General features: G+C 36.8%; 1 protein-coding gene across 2 annotated transcripts in view; it reads right to left on the bottom strand.

Annotated features, from left to right (window-relative positions):
- Positions 1–23,548, bottom strand: part of LOC128523953 (inactive dipeptidyl peptidase 10-like) — a 117,016-nt gene that overhangs the window by 21,370 nt on the left and 72,098 nt on the right. For both annotated transcript variants that reach the window (XM_053496192.1, XM_053496193.1), the window contains exons 4-17: positions 15,081–15,175; positions 13,140–13,214; positions 9,787–9,839; positions 9,610–9,691; positions 8,817–8,937; positions 6,172–6,326; positions 5,881–5,978; positions 5,327–5,450; positions 4,844–4,882; positions 4,535–4,642; positions 2,708–2,799; positions 1,644–1,691; positions 1,269–1,390; positions 516–560 (exon numbers count right to left, since the gene is read on the bottom strand). In XM_053496192.1, coding sequence (XP_053352167.1) covers positions 516–560; positions 1,269–1,390; positions 1,644–1,691; positions 2,708–2,799; positions 4,535–4,642; positions 4,844–4,882; positions 5,327–5,450; positions 5,881–5,978; positions 6,172–6,326; positions 8,817–8,937; positions 9,610–9,691; positions 9,787–9,839; positions 13,140–13,214; positions 15,081–15,175 — 1,257 coding nt within the window. The remainder of the gene's footprint in view (positions 1–515; positions 561–1,268; positions 1,391–1,643; positions 1,692–2,707; positions 2,800–4,534; positions 4,643–4,843; positions 4,883–5,326; positions 5,451–5,880; positions 5,979–6,171; positions 6,327–8,816; positions 8,938–9,609; positions 9,692–9,786; positions 9,840–13,139; positions 13,215–15,080; positions 15,176–23,548) is intronic.

A 23,548-nucleotide genomic window follows, 5' to 3' on the forward strand; every position in this document is an offset into this window, starting at 1 on the left:
CTGAATTAACACTTAGAATGTGGAATTAACACCCAGCAGTGTTTATATGAGTCCAGTTGGTAAATTAAGCAGTAGTCAGTTTAACACAGCTTGAAGAAAATGTACTCAAGGACTTGAGTGTGTGGGTGTGTACATGAAAAGTGGAATGAATATGTACACTCATTAATAAATAATTATTTTTTTTACTCACTCACTTATCGTCTATACCGCTTTATCCTGTATACAGGGTCAAGGGAGGCCTGAAGCCTATCCCAGGAGACTTAGGGCACGAGGCGGGGTACACCCAGGACAGGGTCCCAATTCATCGCAGGGCACACACACACACACACACACACACACACACACACACACACACACACACACACACACTACGGGCAATTTGAAAACGCCAATTAGCCTTATCTGCATGTCTTTGGACTGTGGGAGGAAACCAGAGTACCCGGAGGAAACCCACTAAGCACAGGGAGAACATGCATAATTATTTATTATTTATTTAATAATAAATAAACACTCACTGGCTGTGTTTAGTGTATGGACGATGACCGTAGGGGCTCCAGGTCCTAAATATAACAAAAAACACACATAAAATTCCACGTAAATCAAAGGATTATTTGCTTAAATTTGACACTTAAGGATTTTAGGGAAGTTTTAAATACTGTGTTGAGAACCACAGTTTTTTTCTCATGATTTTATGTGTCATAATAGAGTATAAACCAATGTATATTTCTCCTGTTCAACCTACTTTTTGTTTTTACAAAAGATGCTTACTGTATAATGCTCTGGATACTGTGTAAGATCTAGGACAGGTGTTCAAAAGCCTGACATTTCACTGCTGCCATCATTTTCTTTGCACAATCTCTGCTAAGCATGCCTAATGTCTTTTTTCTCGGCTCGTGCCTCACCAAAGTGCCTCACTTCTGTTTTCATTACATCAGCGCATGTGAGTGCGGTTTCCAATTTTCATCCGCATAATGCCCTGTAACCTCAAGATAATTATGGTTACTCACAGACGTTCAGTAATCTCAATTTAAAAACAGCCGCAGCTTTCTCCGTCAATGAATCACATAATGTTTCAGTGCACAAGAAGCTACCACAGGACTGTGCAGAGGACCGCGGATGAGTCAAAGGATAAAACTAGGAAGATGCATAAATGCCATTTATAAATGGTAGCACTTCAAATGTATCATGATAATATATTATTAACGCTTTAACTTTTACAAACTTTCCTAAGAGGGTGTTTATACAGTAGATGGATGTGAGAGCTGTACCTTTACAGTTCAGTATAACATGCTGTTGTGTTGGACTGAGGTCAGCACTAAAGAAAGTGCAGTGGGCCTTGTTCAGGTCACAGGTCAGACATCGCCGTGGGAAAAGACCAACTGTGGACACACTGTACACACAGCCATCAAATGCCTTCATTTTTATTTTATCACCTCCAACTCAGCTCAACAAACCCAGAGAGGAAGTACTTTAACATGAAAGAAAAACTAAGGATTGCCTTAAATGCTTAGCGAATGATAGAGTACTGTGCATACAGTAAACTGCAATCTGTAGGATAACTGAAATTAACATCACATTTAACAATATGTATGCTGAAAATTTAAGCAATGTGTATGCTGTAAAGAACATGTAAAGATCCGGACCTGAAGAGCTGCCGTCTTCTTGAGGATCCTTCAGTGCTTAGGAAATATCTGTTGGGTAAAAGCATGCCAATATTTATGGAAAATTTGCAATGATTTTATAGTAGACCCAAATGATACCACTTTCAGGTGAAGCTCATATGCATAAAAGATTATTTTAAATCTTACCTAGTCTCAGTAATAATTTAGCGTATTCACGTTGCTGTTGCAGTAAACCACATGCATTATAATGAATAGGTGTACTTGAGTCACAATTTTATTATACATTATTAAGAAATTAGAACATTATACTCATAATTAGAGCTCTATGGGGCATCATTATGGTTAATAAAAATGCTTACAAGGAATAATTGCCTATGACAAAAATTAATAAGCACGTTTATAATTTATGAATATGATCTTCACAGAAAGCATTACCTCATTATTTTGACCTTAGTTCTTAAACTCCTGCTTTGCTAATAACAAAAACAAAGGTCTATAATTTGAATCCAAACAAACACTGGAATTAAATTATTTATTATTGCGTTTTTAATACTACTACCTGTTTTTTTAAAGCAAAATTGCTGTGGAGAATAGTACATTAAGTCCCATATCCCACATGCACATTGCTCATGATAAAGAGTCAGATTAAACATTCTTATTAGGTTTCAATTATATACAGATTAAGCCAAAAAAATATGCACATTTCAGGAAAAGAAAAATATTTAAATACTTAATTTATTGCTATACATCATATATTGATTTTATGCTAATACTAATATGATTATATTATTAATATTATATTAATATAATATACATCATGCAATTTTTCTTTTCTTGATGTGTGTATTTTTTAAATTGAATATATAAAATATTGAATATATAAAATCAATTAAAATTGCACATAAGAAGGCAACAATGTCTGCCTCAATATGTATTGTATCAGAACACAAGGGTTTTTGGCAATTGTTTGGCATTTAAATTTGTGCATTGTTGTGAATTGTGTATTATTACACCCCTACTGTTGTATTTAGGGTTTAATATAAAAGTGAGCGTGAGTTGACCGATTACAAAGTTACAGTACTTACATGGTCTGGGAGTTTTCATCGTAGGCCAGAATCTCAGTCACTTCCCAGTTACCTGATGTCAGGTGACGTACATCATTTTGATCCACCCTAACCTGAGGAAAGTAATAATAATCACCATGGTTCGTTATTATTTAAGTTATTAATTCACCAATGTAAACAATTTTATTTGATCATCACACTAACTTATTTATATTAATTATCATCCAGCCAAGATCGGCTTTGCAAGAAGAAATTCTGCTTAAACACAGTTTTATACATTCCAGGAGAAATATACTGAGATACGCAGTAATTTAAGTGAATTTGCCAATTAGTAGACAAAAGATGTTGGTACACCTGAAATCTAGCTCAAATGTTTTTAGTGATGTAGTCTAACTAACATGCTCTCTTATAGTAGTGCTCTATTCTGCTTCGTCCTTCTTGTTTTAAACTTGGTAGCAGTCTTTTTCATTTTAGAGGTTTTGATTATTTAACAATATTTGACACAATAAAACGTTGACAATTAAAGAGTTAAACACCTGATTCAGATAATCAAGTCTTTCAGGGCAACTAACATTACAAGCCTCATTCTGAATTTTGTGGTCAGTTCAGATTTGCATGTCATGAACGTTTAAATTCATTATTATGAAAGACCTTTATCTGACTTTAATGTGCATATCACATGTCTTTGTTTATGATATCGGGATTAAAACATGTTATATTTGTTCGACCCCTCATTCATTTTAAACAATGGATGGAATTTTAGCAAAACATTATAAAGATTTCGCTCTTCAGGATCACAACCAGTCAGCAGTCTTTGTTGTGGTCCAGAAAAAGGAAGAAGTCCAGACACCTCGCCTTAGCTGTTTTATCAGTTACTGCCAGCACTGCTATGAAAGCCAATTCTGGCTGACATTAGGGAGCGCCCCTCGCATACATAAAGGCTAAAAGTCACATGAATTCCGATCTGCCTGATCACATTCAGGTCTCATCTCCACGTGTCAGCTATGAATGTGATCTAGGACCACAGAAAAAGATCTGCCCTGAAAAACATTAGATTTGTGCATTTAGACAGCCAAAAAAAAAACAGATCTGTGTCATTTTGATAAAAAAGTTGGAATTGAGTCACTTCAAGCTGTCGTGAAATCTAAAAATCTAAAAATCTAAAAGAAAACATTTTTGTTGCTGAATGCAGATTTAAAAGTCACACAAAATTGGTGCCATATCTTTTTTCATTACAGCAAAATAATTCAATTATTTTGTAGTCATTGTGAAAAAAATTACACAGTGGGGAAAGCTCTGAAGAAAAATGCAAATGCTCTTGATCGTATACCCAGTCCTTCGTCTTCCTGTGATAAAACTCTTTATCATAGTCAGTGTTTGCATTTTGGATCATGAAAGACCCCTGATACTCCAACTCAGACCAACTCTAATTTTCTCCCCAGACTCTTTTAGTAAGACTTTCCAGGTCCACAATTTTTCTAAAACAAAAAACGCTGCGATGACAATTTTCACACTTTTATTCCCCTTAGTCATGAAAACATTCTAGATTTAGGTTTATGATGACTTTAGCAAAAAGCAAATAAAGGCCGACTTAGTCATGGGCTATTCTTTTAAACATGACCCTGTGATAATACAGTTCACTGAAGTCGGTCATCTCTTGTTCTTGTTTTTATTCGTATAAAACATTCATGTTGTACTGAGCATTTATCTCGTTTATATTACAGTACATATTCTATTACATAGCCTTGACCGAGTGACATACTGAATTATTACTTTTAAAACTGTGAATCTGCTACAGTATGTTCCCCGTGACTTTTATGCACAGCACAGCAAAAGTGAAACGATTACCTGTGTAGTGAACATTGCGATATGATGAAACTCTCCACGGCCACCCTGCTTTACAGGTACGGTTAGAAAGAAACGGCTTCCATCCTGTGAGAAAAAAGGCTTCTGATCCTGAAGAGTGAGGGGGAAACATATCACACATGGTGCTACACAAAAACTCAGGCCAGGTGTTAATGCTTTAAAGCTGTGTAGGACTCTTTAACTGAAGAGCACTCTAAAGGCAACACTTCTCAGAAGTGTGTGTGAGAGAGAGAGAAAGAGAGAGAGAGAGAGAGAGAGAGAGAGAGAGAGAGAGAGAGAGAGAGATCTCACCTGTTTGGAGAGCCAGAGCTCTGATGTCTCTTCATGTCTCTAAAATGCACAAACCTATTATTACCCAAAGAGTGAATTCATATGAGTGAGCATGTGTTTTGTGTATCTGTGTGTGTGTGTGTGTGTGTGTGTGTGTGTGTGTGTGTGTGTGTGTGTGTGTGTGTGTGTGTGTGTATCTGTGTGTGTGTGTGTGTGTATCTGTGTGTGTGTGTGTGTGTGTGTGTGTGTGTGTGTGTGTGTGTGTGTATGTGTGTGTGTGTGTGTGTGTGTGTACCTTGACACAGGTACACACATACGCAGGTGCGCAGGTACGCATGTGTTTTGTGTAACTGTGTGTGTGTGTGTGTGTGTGTGTGTGTGTGTGTGTGTGTGTATCTGTGTGTGTGTGTGTGTGTATCTGTGTGTGTGTGTGTGTGTGTGTGTGTGTGTGTGTGTGTGTGTGTGTGTGTGTGTGTGTGTGTGTGTGTGTGTGTGTGTGTGTACCTTGACACAGGCTCCAGTAGTAGAGTCACACACAGTCAGTATGGAGATATTCTGAGCTCGATTCATCCACCTGACTGAAGTCTTAGTCTTACTGATCCACTTCACCATCACTACATAGTGCTCCCTGTCAGCACACACACACAAACATAAGGCTACACACATTTACTAAAAAAATAAATAAAAAGGAGTAATAACCTTGATGTCTGACAAGATGGAAATCTCAGTGAACTAATTCACACTATACACTAATTTGTTTAACCCGTTAATCTGGAAGAACATAAAAAAAAACTAATAATGAATTAAGAGCTATCGTCTAACAAATAAAACTTAACACTATTTAAGGGACAATCTTATCATTTTGATTCATACACATTCACATTTCCATAATTCTTTTGAACGTGTAAAGCTGCTTTGTGACAATGACAACTGTTAAAAGCGCTATACAAATAAAATTGAATCGAATTGAATTGAACTATTTCATATTTTTATTTAGAAATATGAATTGTTTTTCAGGTTTACTGTTTGTATCTCCCAGGATACACAATTACACCCACCTGAGTTTGAGCCCATCAGGGGGCGTGAGTTCCAGGGTGTGTGTTGGTCCATAAAGATTCACCACAAACAGTTTAACCATGGGGTTGGGCTGACCTGCCTTCAAACACAGCACCACACACACACACACACACACACACACACACACACACACACACACACACACACACACACACGGTGCAGCCCAGATACACATAACTATTACAGCTGATTACAAAGGATTTGCATTTTGGGAATAGTGTGCATATGTGTGTATAATAATGTATGAGAATGATTATGTGTCTCTGATGTACCTTAGGATATGGATACTGTCTGCCTTTGGGATACATCGCTCCTGTAAATGTGGGCAGAACCATGTTGGGCACCAGACTGTCGTTCAGCACCAGGAACGCCAATCGCTCTCCATCAGGAGACCACCAGTGAGCGACATGAGTATGCAAAATCTCCTCTATACACACACACACACACACACACACACAGAGACAGACACGTAGAATGTCCATTGCTTGTAAGTGACTGATGACTTATAGTATAATTATGTGACTCTAATGCAATGATGAAGTGAGTGGCATTTTGATTAGACCCTTCATTAACACTTTGGGTCGGAGCATTATGTGTGTGTGTATCAGTTCACCACGGTTAGATGAGTAATAATCTAAGCATTATCTGTCAGAGCAGAATTAAGGCTCCACAATTTAATTACAAAATGTGAATGCATAAACATTCAGTAGCATGTCTGCATCCACTACCTCACATTCCGTCACTCACTCTCACACACCCACAAACCACAAGGATCCAGATCAGTCATGTAGAACAAATGTATCTTTAATCAGTGTTCGGGATAAAGTGTTTTATTTGATCTCAGTCAGATGAAGTCAAACTAAACAGAAATTTGCTTCTTCTGAATGTCGATCAGAAGTACTGGATCTGGGAACTACGCCTAAAGCTTGATTAATACTTTCTGAAACGAGAAACTACAGTTAATGACATTCGTGCATAACATTTCTAAAGCAGAATATTGTTATTTAAGGAACCTACACTAAATAAGGTATATAATAAGCTTACTGGAACTCTGCTTTATGGTTTTATAACCTCTAGATCAGACTTAGTTTGCAGTCTGGCTGCTTCGCTGTCTCTTTAAACAAGCTTAAGCTAGTTGAGAGTTCAGCTAGACGAAAGGAAAGCCCTGAATTTTACCCCAGTCTTATTACATTTATATTGACTTCCTGTTAGGCTCCAAAATGACAACGTCTTTCTTATTATGTTTAAATCTCTACACAGTTTCGCTCTGGCATATAGGTCTTGCTGATCTCCCGAAGCAGTGTAACCCAGCCCAAACACTTCTCTCAGCTGACACAAGCCTGATATTTAACTTCACAGCTCTGAGCAAGAGAATGCTGTTTTAGAGATCGTTGAAAGTCCACACACAGATGGTTTAGGTCATGTTTTACACTTACATTTTTTTTCTAGACTGATGGCTGTTTGAGTTCTGAGTTCAATAAGATTGGTGAGGTGTGGAAGCTGTTTTCAAGTCCAGGAGCCTTTACTTACTGTTTTGACTTTATAATGCCAGAGATGGGTTTATAATCTTCCAAAGAATGAAAGAAGTGTTAATAGTTTATGTAATGTTTTGTCACTGAGATTACTGTGAAAAATAAATGACTTCAGCTATTTTCAAAATTTCACTAAAATCTTAAAGAATGTCTCAGTTTGCAGGTATAATCCGTAAGGCATCTAAAACCACTGCTCTTTACCACTTGAGTGTTGGTACCAAAGCAAAAAAATATATATCTATAAATACATAAACAGATTAATCAAGTGCCTATCATTTTACAAACACAATATGCATGCACACATGATATACGTGAAATATGGAACTGTGCATTTAAGTTGGTGTTCAAAAGAAATTTCAATCCTGAATGTTAAAGAAAATGTGTGATTACGAGCCCTTTTCGCAAATGAGCCTAGAATCTAGAGTCTTGGGTGCATACCAGAATATTCAGGTGTAAAAACAACCTTAAAATCCCTCTAACGAGAGTCAGTCAAAAAATTATTCGCACTCTGGTTATATTAAAAATTCTGTTGGCTGCAAGTCTTAACAGCGCTTTCCATTCAAGGCTACTGTCCCCCCAGTTACTGCAGTGCAGGTGTAAACATGTTACATTAGTTTAATCGTAACTGCGGCTCAAGCTAAAATGGATGTCCCACTTAGACTGCTTTTGAAACATTATCAGGAAAAGGTTCAACAATCAACAGCGCTCGTTACAGTGAGATGCTTATTGAAGGGCTGCAGTCTAAACTTCGGATTAAACCCAGAAGACTTTTATCCAAGGGTGTCATGATCTTGCAAGACTATGCACATCTACACACTTCTTCAGACACTGTTGGCACTGTTAAAGCATCCTCCCTATAATCCTGATCCCACTCCATCAGACTTTGATCTGTTTGGTCCGCTGAAAGCAGCCCTATGAGGACAAAGATTCAGTTCTGATGGAGAAGTAAAGACAGCAGTGCATTCATGGTTCGCAGCTCAGCTTAAAACTTTTTTTAATGGGGAATTATGAAAGCATATTGAAAAGCAAGGAGATTATGTTAAAAAATAATTTATGTTTAATTTCTACAAGTTTATTAAAATAAATTCTACAGCAGCTTTATAATTTTTGCATGATATTTAAGTTATTATAATTTCAATTGATTTACTATTAAATTAATGTAGACAGTCTCGTTAGTGTACTCTCTTTGATCTTTTGCATTGTAATTACTGAGAATGTAGGCACAGAATGATGCAAGAACACAGTTTTTCTAATACTTTTATAAATATAACACATTCTTTACCTATGTTATTTCTTAAACGCACCAGAGAATGCAAACAACAAGTTCAGATTAATGAAGAAGTGTGGGATTTGTCAGAATAAGTCAAAACCATGTGCTTTCATACCTTCGTAGAGCCAGTCAGCAATGCCGTTGTACACAACACCCTCTTTTCCTGACGAAGTCAGCCTGAGTGAGTTGCTCTTCACGTCTGACTGGTAATATATATTGTTCTCAAAGATATACACCTACATACAGAGGATACATTGTAAATAGGATCAAGTTAGATCTTGACAGGTTAGTGGAGAATCAGTACACATGCAGTTCCTATTCTGAGGACTCACTGCTCTGTCTTTCCTGCTCTAACACTACTGATTTAACTGAGTAGCTAATTAGCAAACATTTTGTGAGCTGAATCAGGTGCGTGCGAAGAATGAAAAGTACAAGATGGAGCAGAGCACTGGGTCAGCACTACATAATTGAAAATGCCCTCCTAGACAGTTGTACTAAATACAGATGCTTTTCCATCTGAAGGTCATGCTAACCTCCTGTAACGAGGCTAAGATAGCATTTAACACTCTGAAACCAAGGCTTCCTGTGGGGAGCTTAAATTGGCTTTTGTTAAAAAATGAAGTTCCTAGGCGAAAATAAATCAAACTACACACATTGCTGATGTTAGACAATATCTGATCCAAACTTGCTAACTAAGTTTGAATTAGAAAGCATGTCTAACTACAGTATATGCACATAATAATTACACTACAATTAGACCCCTTTTTACAGATTTTAGAATCATTCATCATTCATAGAATTTTGGAAATATGTAAATGCTAAATAAATAAATTGCATGAGACAGGATATCACTGACTTTAACAAAGACATGGAATGTATTTGTATCTGAATGTATTTGTGTCATTTACCAGCTGCTGTCCCTGCATTCCCCAAGCAGCATGCTGCAATCTAGAGTTAAGCACCTCTGGAGGATCCAACTCCCACACCTCCCTGTAATACACCCTCGTATAAATGCACATAAAGACAGACCAGGTCCTGTTTCTGACTGGGTAGTTGTACAGGTTTTACAGCAGCATCAATTATACCTGGTGTGAATATTGTAGATGATGTAGGAAGCTGTGAAGGAGTGCCGGTAAATCTAAAATTACAAACAAAAAGACATTTAAAAAAATCAAAGCAGACACTCTGTACACACACACCCACAAAAGAAGCTTTTCGATTGTAGAAACCCTTACACTTTGCCTAGAGGTGTATAAATAATTTAGGAAAATTTGTTAAAGAAAAGTGTGCGAAAAAATGTTTTTAAATTAATGTTATACCAAAAAACACCTTTTACCCTATTCTTCTCATCGACATGGGCTGTACATTAGTAGCCCTTTTAACATTTATTAGAGCCCAAATGTGTAATGGTCTTGAATGTGAACTTAAAAAGTGAAAAGTGTCTTGGTTTTTTTTTGTGTGTTAAAAAGTATTAACGTCTTCTAAATTGTAAATATTTAAATGTTTTTCAAGAAGGGAGATTCACCCTCGGCTTGCTCATCAGGGACTATCTAATCATTTTGATTCATACATTCATCACATTAATATACATAATTTTATTTCATACAAACTTCCATAAATTTCTTTTGACTGTGTAATGCTGATTTGCAACAATGGCAATGCAAATGCACTATACAAATAAAATTGAATTCATGTGCTTATCTCGGCTCCAAAAAAAAAAAAAAACAGATTCACTTTCAAGTGCATGCTTTTGCATGTAATTTGGTTAATTTAAGGCATTTGGCAGGTCAATTTAAATTTCTCTCATTTCTCTCAACTGATCAGGGTTAAGGGCCTTGCTCAAGCACCTAACAGTGAGATTGCTTAGCAGTGCTAGGATCTGAACTAAAGGCCTTTCAATCCAAGTCCAATCTCTTATCCACTAAGCTACAACTGCTTTATAAATGTAACGTGCAATTTTGTTGGTGCAGGAAAAATCAACACTACATCACACAGCACAGGGGTCTAGAATAATGAGAAAGCACTGTGGTAGAGGATCAGAGAGAACAGCCTGAATAGCATCAACAGGCTTCACAGTGACGAAAAGATTAATTAAGTGCTGGCAGGAGTTTTAAATAACAAACAAAAAAGGAAAAAAACAAAAAACAAAACAAAATTCATAAGCCATTATGGAGGAGTACAGCAGACCCACACCTACTCGGAGACTAAGCCCAGACAGTTGATTGGCTTTTAGATGGATCAGGCAGCTGATTGGATATGGACCATGTAAGCCCAGATCAAGAGCTGATCATTTATGGGCTCTTGTATGAGCTCAGTTGAGCAGCCTGGTTGGCTGTAAGCCCTTGTACTACTTTAGATTAAATAGCTGGTCAACTTTAGGCTCCTACTGTACTCTATATGCACTTAGATCAGACTGCTAAATAGATATGCACTATGGGTTGAGCTTAGATCAAAATGTCTTAATCATTGATTTTCTGTGACCTACATTTACCTGATTGGATTCGTATGAGCTCAGATAAAAAGTTGATACTGTAGATATACTATAAGCTCCTGTGTATGAGTGCAGATCAAATCAAATAGCTGTGCCCTTGAAGAAGGCCCGTTTAACTTAAATTAATCTCAGCCCAAGGGCCCTTGGTTCAATCCAAGGGTCTAAAAGTTAGTGTCTATGTGGAGTCAGGATTTAAACAGTATTACTTATAGTACAGTATATAATCTTATAGTACAGCAGAGAAATATTTAAGCAACAATCTAAAGCCTGGGCAGCTTTATTATGAATAATTCATTTATTCATTGATTTTCTGTAACCCCTTCACAGGTTCAGGTTAAAGGAAATATGAAGCTGATGATAGTACTGTACACATATCAGTAATTGGATATAGAAAGAGAAAGAGCGCTTAACAACAATAACGTCAGGCAGACAGCTGCAGTAAAGAGACAAACAGAGACAAACAGAGAGATACAGTGATAGATACAGATAGTTTTGTGTGGGTGATTAAAAAAACAAAACTGCTTCTTTCACTCCCAGAGACAAATAGTGTTCTGAATGAGTTGAACAAAAAGTGCTCTGAATGAGAAATGAGGACAAGAGAAGTCAACAGATGAATGGATGGAGGCGGAAGAAGAGAGGGAAAAGTGGAAATAAGAGACAACATGATGACTGATGCTCTCACTGGCAGAAACGGAGTAAGAATGAGTAATGACAGTGGCTCTGCTGCTGGCTTTGACTAACCAGTCTGCTTAGAAGGAAAAAAATGATGCTTTCTGAGTGTAAACTTGATAAAGGACGATAAATTGCAACAAACAAATTTAGTGAAGATGAGCAGTTACAGTACTGCATATAATGAGTGAGCTTTACAGTGTGACACCAATTATCATCATAGTCTTTTAAAACACTGAAGAAAGATGCAGAAAACAGAGAACAGTACCCATACAGCCATTAAAACATTTTGACAGGTTGTGAACAGGTTTGTGTAGCAGGTGTGGGTGCGGGTTAGCAGGAGGGTGGCGTTCAGGGGACAACCTACATGGGAAATTACTAATGTGGCACACCTGAGCTCTGTTTCCCTCATGTGCTGTATCAATGTGATCTTTCGATGTGTCTCTGTCGTTGCTTTAGTGGCTTTAATCTTCCAAAAATAATGTGGAATGTTCTGAGAACTTGTGTTTGCTTTAGAAGACTCTTGCAAAGCTGCTCAGATAATATTCTCATGGACACACAATCTTAATACATCCACAAATTTGCATTAACCTCAGGAGATTGGACAACTAATCCGTTATTTCATGAGTCCCCTTCTTACTTTGCAAGCGTACTGTATACACACACTGATACAGACACATCTGACACACATCCTTAAAAGAATTACTGATTGATTACTGGGCTGTGAGCTGACCAGTCTCTGTGAATGGAAAGAAGTGTTTATCAGATTAATCGCTACAGTAACAAGATTAAAGTGTGTAATCCTGGATGAGTTTATCTTGAAACTCTCTCTCTCTCTCTCTCAATCTCTTTGTCTGAATCCCATCCTGCCAGACATCTCACATTATCATGGAAATGAAGAGTGTATCCTGTGTTTGTGAGGATCTCTGTACTGTACTATGTTTGTGCTCCACAGGTGATTTACTGTAATCCAAGTGCTATTTCTAGAACATGGCATTCTGTGCTCTAAATCCATCTCTAGATTTAGAAATAGATGACTAGGGAGAGAAGAGGAACTGTTTACAAACTGCCCATCCTAAATCCAATTAGAATTTTAGAACTTACAGTAAATTTTTAATTTAAGTCAGCCAGAAAAAGAACAAAGACACATTCTCCTACGTTGTAGTAAAAGCTGAAATCACATACATCTATTCAAAAGGTACAAAATAATAATAGCACTCAAACATGACTTTACATAATTTTACCAGTCCAACCAAAGTAAGACAAAAGTGCACATACCTGTTTAACATCATATGCAAAGAGCACATACTTCATATCAGGGCTTATTGAGTATTTGGTGGCTTTAAAAGCAACCTGAGAAAAAAAAAATACAATAAACAATTTTGAATTATTCTTTTTTATTTATTTATTTTTATTTTTAATTTTTATTCAGAATCAATGGTTTTGCTTTAAACAATATACATATAGTGTAAAGTGTGTTGCGTATATATTAAACTTTATATTTGTACTATATATATTTCTACATTTTCCAAAAAAATTAAAAAGGCAAAAGTTCATCTCAAATATATTTGAATAATTAATCATTTTATTAAACATTCCACAGGAAAATACCCTTTTATTGCAGTGGTAGCTCAGAGGGCTAAGGCACTGTGTTACTGATCGGAAGAGCACCAAAGCACCAAAAACTATTGCCCTTATTATTATTATTATTATTATTATTATTACTACTACTACTCTTTGCTTCCTTTCTCTTAGGTTAAAATTTACACTTAGGTTGAAATCTTTAAGCATGCCTATAATAAGATAAAATCACTGAGTTTGCTTAAAGGGAAATTTCACCCTAAGAGAAAAGAAACAAGAAACAAATAAAGAAACAAATCATAATCTATCACACTCAAGGTCATGCTGTATGGCTAGTTATAACAAGGCTATGATGCCCTCAGCACTTGGGCTATGCCCTCATGCGTACGACTACATCACAGATCACAGCCGTGCTATATCCAGCAGTACAGCACTCCCCCTCTGTATATAAAACTCAACATTATCAGATGTCTTTTCTGTGCCTGGTTTTAAACGTGGTGTTTGGCAGGCAATTGCTCTGTACAGACCTACTTTCACCAATGCTGCGACCAACAGTTAGTGTAGTTAAAGATTGTAGAGCAACTGGGATGGAAAAATGATATGGTTAGGATAAGGTTAAACATCCCAGTGGTGTTACCGTCCATTATTACCACTCATGTAATGCCTCTCACCCAAACCGATTGCTTGGTCGGAACTGATCATTGTATAAACATTTATTATTTATTTGTACATATGTTTTAAGGTGTGGTGCTCATTAAGAATTGAGCAGTCGGGGTGACATTTAACATTGGTCATTTTGGCATTGTATCTATTTATAGTAAATGTTGTTGCTGTTCTTTCGGCTGCTCCCCTTATGGGGTCACTACAGTAGACGTTCCTTGACCTACCTAATGCAAACCTCTTTAGGATTGGAACCAGCACAGAGGATACTGTACATCCCTAATGGCTGGGTTAGGTAATGGAAATCAAACCCCACCCTTCCATATAGCGGACGATAAGCCGTCCTGGTTAAAGGAATAAAATATAAACAGCGTGTATCTTTTCAGTCACATAGGCTTATGTATAAAAGATCACAGAGAAGTGATGTCTCCAGCAGTGCTTTAATTCACTGCTTGATTCTTAAGAATCTAATAAAAGAACACATATTGGCCTTAAGACTGTGTTTAATTTTTTTTAAACGACACTTCACCTTACACCCAAAAGAAGAAATACTAAGGAATTTTTTGATTTTCAAAAGGCCAGATTGTGGGTCATTCTGGGGATGGACTGTTCCGGAGATGAATAGCCTGGAATTTTTAAACACTTTTTACATACTTATATGTCAATTTAAAGAAAAGGTTAAAACACCAATTGAATCATAACCTGGTCGGCCTGGGCCTTTCGAAAGACGTCTACTGTATATGCGGTTTGAAAACTCTGTTGACAATAAGAGACAATAATCTCACTGCATGCCTAGGGGAGGTGTTACTCTTGAACGGAAAGTCAGCACAGTATAAAAAATATATTTATAGCTAAACCCTTTTTGCTCAAAAACTGCATTTTTGTGCATATATTTTATCATAAAGCTATGGGTGTCTATTTATTTCTTGTATGTGTGTTGTGTGTTCTGACCACAGGGATAAAAACAAAATCACTCACAAATGTACTGTTCATCAGGATGATCTCTGTTTCATTTGTAAGGATGTTGAACCTAATCACATGGCCATGGCGGTTCCTGTAGATAACTTCAGATTCTGAAAAGGTACAACAAACAGAGAGTGAGAGAGAGAGAGAGAGAGAGAGAGAGAGAGAGAGAGAGAACAAGCATGTGAACTTCCTGGCTCTCTTAAGCACTTTGCATCTTGATGGCAAGAAGTCAGATTTTCAGTTAATTAGTCAATGTGTGTTTAAATGACACCAACTGTTTCCATCACCAAGAGCGATGTGTGTGTGTGTGTGTGTGTGTGTGTGCGAGAGAGAGAGAGAGAGAGAGAGAGAGAGAGAGAGACTCTAAATATCAAAGCAAAAGATTTACGTAGCTGATTCCATATATATTAAATTAGATTTTGATTACTGGTGCTGGATGAGCATAAAATATTTAAAATGAATATGCAGTATATATTTTTGAACTGTCTTTCACAAAGTTTCAAACTGTGCTGAATGCTAAAATATAAACCCCTGCAATGCAGGTCAGATCAGGACTGTAACTGTGTGCGTGTGCGTGTCAGTGTTCCCTGAGTTTAGAAGCAAACTTTAGTTGGAGTAAATAGTGGCATGTATTGAAGGCAGTGCTGCAGTCGATAAATTGTAGCCTGATGTAAGCATAAGAGCTTGTTCAAGTGTTCAAGGGCAGCGAGCAGGACAGGAGAGGAGCACAAACATACCACACAAATAGTCCAGTGCTTTTCAGAGTTAAATGAGATCTACATCTGTGTGCCTTATCTCCATAACAAAGCATACATTCCTCGTTTCTTGCTTTTACATTTTTTATTGTCATGTCATTAAAATTATCTGCGTAACCAGTTGCAAAAATATTTGTGTAGGTGGTGTGATGTTGCACGTTTTAGGAAGTGTCTTGGCCGTCAGATCTCCCTTATCATCCGTGAGCACCTGCCGCTTTCATAATTTCTTCAACTGCATTTTAAAAACCTTTAAACATTTCATTTTCCTTTGCCACTATAGCCAGCTGCTTGTCCACCCTTGTTCTCAATCACACATCTTTCTAAATTCCCCCTTTTCTATAGCAGCTGTCTAATATTATCCAGAAAACCCATTTTCATTTCATCTTCTTCAAGCCCCAGGGAGAAGCAGCATTCATTTTTCCCTATTGCAGACACCAGACGACTTAGGGTTCTTCTGAACAATCTGATGAGGTTGCTCTCCACTGAGCATTGACTTTTCCACTACTGCAACCATACGTGTGTTGGCCAAAACTATTAAGACAAAAAAAGTTTTTATTTTTTTTAAATCACATACTGTACTAAAGTTTTTTTAAGAATGACAACTAAACTGCTATATAACAATCTGTATTTAGTAAATCCTTTCTTTCCCCAAATCTGCTTGATCCAGCTGGGCATAGAGTCAAAAAGACCCGTACAGTACTTTGGTATCACTTCCTCAATCCATGCCCACTACAATGTCTCCTAAAGATCATGTACATAAGATGATTTTTTGAATGTTTTTTACTATTTTTAACAGTTTTTTCTTGGTTTTAGGTCCGGAGATGACTTACACCATAGTTTCTGAAACTGATTATCATTGTCACTTTTCCAGTTTTTTTTTATTAATTACTACATCTCTTCAGCCAGACAGGCTAGAACTAATTAGTGAATTAATTTCTTTTGTCCTCAGGGAATACTTTAATATATAGCAAATATGTTGTCTTAATACGTTTGGCCACTGCTGTATTTAATGGTTTGGATTTGGCGGATCTTATGACACCGGTTTCAGTGTCTGTTTATGCTCCTTTAATATTTCCAGAAACAAAAATTAAAAATGAATGGTGGAAAATGTATTGCACAAGCTAATATAAAGATGTGTCTTTTCCACAATAGGATATTTAAAATGCCACTATGAAATGGATGATTGGTAGATCATAACACGCCCTTTAGATAAGGAAAATAGACAACTCTAGTATCATGACAGTAAAACCAACTAGCTTTAGATACAGCTGCAGCTCTTAATCACGGAAGCTGCATGGCAGCCGAACCATCACAGCTGATAAATCACAACTGATCTCACACACAGGAACCTGACTGTTTCGGAAGCTACTATTAGGAAAGAGGTAGTGCTTTATCAGACAGCAGGAGCACCACATGCCACCTGAGCAAGTATTTCATAACAACAGTGTCTATAATCAAACAGTCACAGAAGAATGATTTAAAATAGATGCAAAGTCCCTCCTGGATAAGGACAGATAAGGACAAAATTATTTCACACTTAAGTTAAGTTTTATGCACATTTTTGATAAATATAAATGTTAGTGCGGCACTTCAAGAAGTGACAACTATCAGAGATTTGCTTGTACACGAACATATTCCATGCAAAAGTACATCCAAGATAGTTGTAGCTTTTTGAAATGCTGCATTTGACTTATATTTCTCAAAAATTTGCCTAACACTTAAGTGTGAAATAAACCTAATAACATTGCCATACACCACTTTGCCATACTATTTGTCCTATAAAAAGCTATTTGCTTTGTAGTCTTATATTTAATAAATAGATAATGTTTGTAATAATGTACAGGATGTCCATTTAATGTTTTGACACTGATTTTCCAAAGAAATGAATAAAAAAAGACTTTTGAGTGTATTGAAGGTCTGCTGAGAATAAAAATCCTCAGTGTGATTTTCTGGATTTTTTTTTCTTATTTTGTCTCTCACAGTTGAGGTATACCTACAGTATGATGAAAATTACAGGCCTCTCTTATCTGTTTAATTGGGAGAACTTGCACACTTGGTGGCTGACTAAATACTTTTTTGCCCCACTGTACTGATTTCCAAAAAAAAAATAACATTCAAATTCTTATTTAAATTCACATAGCACAAAGCTAATAGACATACAAATGCTAATACACAGGAGGTATAAACTGCTATAAGCCTCCTGGTTCTATTTCCTACCTGGCAATTTCCTAACATATGTTACCTGTCTCTTGTTAGTTTTCTGACTATCTTCTTCATTTACATTTTGCAAACAGACTAGGTTTATAGATTAAATAAAAAAAAACATGCCTTGGGGAAACAAATTAACAAATATTCCATGATTATACCAGCTGTTCCTTTAAATTTCAAAACAGATTCAGAAAACTTCTATTACTTATATTTGGTCACAATACGCTCCGGAGTCTGTGCAAACACCTAGTCCAACATGCCTTCCCACCATAATACAACCTTAGATGCCAGTATTTTCTTTTTGATATTTAGAACACAATCTATCACGAAGACCTACTGTCACTGCTGCAGTTCGAAATTGTGCTACCAGTGAGAATCTGTTCTCCATGGGCCCTTTTCCAGTCCCTGGTTATGTCTGTATTTGTAGGGTTTTCAGGCTTCAGTGCTACCCTATCTGTTTGGATTATGGATCAGTGTGTGATTACTGTATGCCTACAATGTGACACCTGCTGAGAACTTTGATTATGATTTGTATAACACCCCAAATCAACAAACTCTACAATTACATCGACCCAAAACTGGTGCTTGTGTTTCATATGATAAATTGGATGTAGAATGGGTCAGCAGCTGAATTAATACATCACAGTTCAATTTAAACTAATGATCTGTTTGTCTGGCTTCTTGCTTATTTTCAATGAGCAACAGCAGCCTGTCGAAATAGCCCATTACTGATGTAGGAAAGCAGAATTTTAAAGTGTACATTAGATTTTTACCAATGTAGCACAGTTTCTCAGTGCCTCTGGCATACTGTACATGGTCAGGCATCCAGAAAAGAGCACCTGCTCTCTTAATGTGTGGGAAGTGACCTAGTTCCTTTTGTCATAGTTGATATGAAATACTTGCTAGGGGTGTAAGAATAGACCAATGATTCATGCCTGCTCACCTCACATATGAGCTCACAAGGGAAAATGATTGATTAGTGCCACTCTGTCTGACAGAAACTAGAAACTAATGGCATTTCCTCCAACACAGAAATCACAAAAAGTTGCCTCTTGTGGACTCATGGCCACAGGTGGCTGTGGCACCTTTCAGATTCAGACTCGCGATCTTCCAACAATGAACGCTTTTATTTTGCCTCACTTGACTAGCCAATATATTATTATTTGATTTTTTTAACGAGTCAAATTGAATCTTTTTTTTCTTCTTCTTGTGGGGGAGGAGATTACTGTATTTGCTTCTTAAATCCTGGGTGATCAGTGGTTCATTAGAAGGATTTGTCCATTTCTACAGGCCTCTAAGGTGAATGGTTCGGCTTGTCATTTTGAGACTAGTCTACTGCAATTTGTTCCTTGTACAGGTCTGTATCTGAGCATCATTCAACTCCTGATCCAGAATAACGCTGCTTGACCTTTTATAACCTTTCAACATTCTCCTGCACCACCATACTGCTACTCTCCCACCAATGATTTCCTGTAGGTGCTTGCTTGCATCAGATTTACCCTCCTAAGATACAGACTTTACTGTTCTACATACTGTTTCTTCTTACTTTTTCTGTTTATTAGCACCTGATGCTTATGAACGTAATTAATGTTTCAAAGTTTTTAATAAATACTTGGCAAAAAAAATAACTTACAAGGATACAGCCAGATACATAGATTTTGAAACCTTTTTTTCAATGGCCTCTGTACACCACCACACTGAGTTTGTTCCAGTATTTATGAACCCAAAATGGGTGTGTGTGTATAAAAATGGTTGTAGTTCCTGAATAGTTAATGACACATTTTTGTCAAAGCTGAAAGTCGCGACTTTGCTCACATCTTGAGTGTTTCATTCAAATTTAATGTGGTGGTGTTCAGAGGCCAAATGCCCCAAAAAACGCATGTGTTCCAAAATTTATGGACCTGACTGTGTATAGACCATGGATTTGGGAGAAAATATTACCTCCTTATATGAGGACATTCAAGTCTCAAGAGTTTAAAACACCAGAGCTTGGCTACAATGACAAAAACAGACCAGCGCCCACAAAGCCTTCTCCACCTGATCTATTGCTCTAGCACAGCTCAACTGGTGCCACCATCTCTCAGGCTACAAGACAGGCATGCATCAAGAGACTTCTCTGTTTTGGCTTGCAGGTGGTGGATGAAATTTCCTTGAGATGTCTGAACAGCTGATTCACTCGCAGTCATCATTACTAAAGGCCTTCACTTCCTAAAGAACTTAAATTAGCGCTTACTGTAGATTAAAAAAGTTTTGTGTGTGTGTCCCTTACTATACTAACTCCCCTATAGAGTTTTTAGACTGATAGAGAGAATACAGTATAGAATGTACTGTATTTATTGCTATATTTATCTGACAAATGCTGTGAATGTCAATGTAAATGGTGGCACCAACAGGACTTACTGTCTGTCCACTCGGGACAGACATAAGAATCATGACTTTCTTGCTGGTAATTTAAAACTGGTGCAACAACTGGCCACATACCAAATTTTTTACTAAGTTTTTTACTTTTTTTATTATTTTATTTTTTACTAATTTATTTACTAAGACCAGGTATATATACAGTACTGTGCAAAAGTCTTAGGCACCATATTATATGCTGTACCAATTTTGTTATATATGTTTATCATGTCTGCATAATTATGTACAAAATCATTCAGTATTTCCATATATAACTTAAAAATTAATACATAAATAATATTACAGAAAAATATATATGCATGGCTGTAAAGAAAAAAATATAGTATAAAATAATCGCATACAAGGAGCTAAAGGAGAAATAAAGAGCAATGAGCGAGTATGACAAAATTACCAAAAGAACTCATTCTCCAGCATGCTTAGTAAAACCTAACAGCTGTTTTTTTTAAACAACTGCACAAAGCTGTGTTTAAACCCCCTGATTTTATGCAATAATTTTTCACTCCAAATATTGACTGTTTAGTTTATTACTCTTTATTTCTCTTTATAGAAGTTTCTTTTATGCAGAAATGTTTTCAAAAGCATCTTTTGCTTATGCCATATTTTTGTATGTGCCCAAGACTTTTGCACAGTACTATAAGTAAAATAGTTGTTCTTAAATCCTAGGAACGTACATTAGGTTTTTTGTTTCCATCTGAAAACTGGTCTGTCTTGTACTATATTTCTTTCTTTACTGCCATGCATATACTGTATTCTCCTATAATGTTATTTATTTATTATATTTTAAGTTGTGTATAGAAACACTGAATTTTGTATTTATATATGTTTATCATAACCATTCAGTATTTCCATACAAAACTTAAAATATAATAAATAAATAACAGTTTAGGAGAATACAGTATATGCTGGGCAGTAAAGAAAGAAATATAATATGGTGCCCAAGACTTTTGCCCAGTACGGTATATATAAGACACTATACAGTATGTATATTAAGACAAGGTTATACATAACCATGGGCAATCTCACAAGTCAAAATCTAGGCTGCCCATAAAGATTAGATAGTACATCACAGTGATGCATGTGGTTATCACATTGGATATATTTATACTGGGAATGCCTGTTCCCTGTTACATAAACATGCAAGCAGTTGAAATTCTGTGTTAAACTGGTGGAGCTGTTGTACAAAGTGTAGGCATCAACATCTCAGAAAGCGGCATTGATCATTTTTATATGTCATAGAAGAAAAATGCATCAGATCTTTACAGGACACCTACTGTGAGGGGGAAATTGCTTATGACTAACATCCCTAGAAACCTAAGAAAACCAAAAAGGCAAAAATTCTATATGCAGAAACACAGTGATGCCAGAGATTTACACCTTCTTGTTTTTCATATGGCAGTTAATATTTTACAACTGACATAGGGTCATTTAGATAGATTCCTTGTTGCATGGGTGAGAAACGGAAATGCCTTGTGTTTCAAAAAAAGATTTTGATGATGGAAAGTTATTGGAAAGTGACAACTGTACGGGAATTAAAATTAGCACTCTCGGTTAACACTACTCATGCATTAAATCGCACACCAGTAAGCTGCTGAACAATCATAGTTAAGTCAGGGATTTACTGGCTTATGAGAGAGGTGTACTGTATATCCATTATTTTTTTACTGATCAGGATATCCTGTGAGTCTGCATATTTTATTCAGATATTTGAATGCAGTTCAGATAGTGTATAGGAAGGAATGTACTCATTTCTTCTTTCTCCTTTTTTTTCTTTTTCCCACCACTCTCTTTTACATTATGCATTGGAAAGCATTTATACTATTTATTTAACTGTAAGAAAGTAATTAACGTTCAATCGGACAGACGTCAGAATTATGCCTGCTATACATCTGATCAGACAAATCCTACAGGAAACATTTTTTCTCCTTCTGCCTCTCTCACTAACATTCCTTTCACACACACACACACACACACACACACACACACACAGACACACACACACACACACACATTATCCACTTTATTAGACACACCCTCTCATTCATGCAGTTACCTAATCATGCAGATAGAGGTCAAGAGCTTCAGCTAAGGTTCACATTTACTATCTGATTTTGGAAACCATAAACTTGACTTTAAACACGACTTTAAATGCGGCATGATCATTGATGCCAGGTGAATTGGTTTGGGTATTCCTAAAACTGTTGATCTCATGGGATTTTCATACACCATCAGAGATTACACAGGACAATAGGAAAGAAACAAACATCCTACAGTATGTGCAGTACAGTAGGTTGACATGCTGAGACACCTTGGTGATGAAAGAAATGAGAGCAGAATGACCAGATTGGTCTGAGCTGGCAGGAAACCTATAGAACTTGTTATGAACACTCTTTAAAACTATGGTGAGAAGAGATCTCAGAACACAATACATCAAACTTGGAGACCTTGTAGATGAGCTACAACAGCGGAAGACCACATAAGGCCAAATGCAGACAGTAAGTCCTGTTGGTGCCACCATTTATATTGACATTCACAGCATTTGTCAGATGCCTTCATGCTAAGCAACTTAACGACGTGCTTTGAGGTCTCTAGCAATAAATACAGTACATTCTGAACTGTATTCTCTCTATCAGTCTAAAAACTCTATAGGGAAGTTAGTATAGTAAGGGACACACACACAAAACTTTTTTAATCTACAGTAAGCGCTAATTTAAGTTCTTTAGGAAGTGAAGGCCTTTAGTAATAATGACTGCGAGTGAATCAGCTGTTCAGACATCTCAAGGAAATTTCATCCACCACCTGCAAGCCAAAACAGAAAAGTCTCTTGATGCATGCCTGTCTTGTAGCCTGAGAGATGGTGGCACAAGTTGAGCTGTGCCAGAGCAATAGATCAGGTGGAGAAGGCTTTGTGGGCGCTGGTCTGTTTTTGGCATTGTAGCCAAGCTCTGGTGTTTTAAACTCTTGAGACTTGAATGTCCTCATATAAGGAGGTAATATTTTCTCCCAAATCCATGGTCTATACACAGTCAGGTCCATAAATTTTGGAACACATGCGTTTTTTGGGGCATTTGGCCTCTGTGGTCTTCTGCTGTTGTAGCTCAT

Source organism: Clarias gariepinus, chromosome 5 (assembly GCF_024256425.1).
Source record: "Clarias gariepinus isolate MV-2021 ecotype Netherlands chromosome 5, CGAR_prim_01v2, whole genome shotgun sequence".
Classification (NCBI taxonomy): Eukaryota; Metazoa; Chordata; class Actinopteri; order Siluriformes; family Clariidae; genus Clarias; species Clarias gariepinus.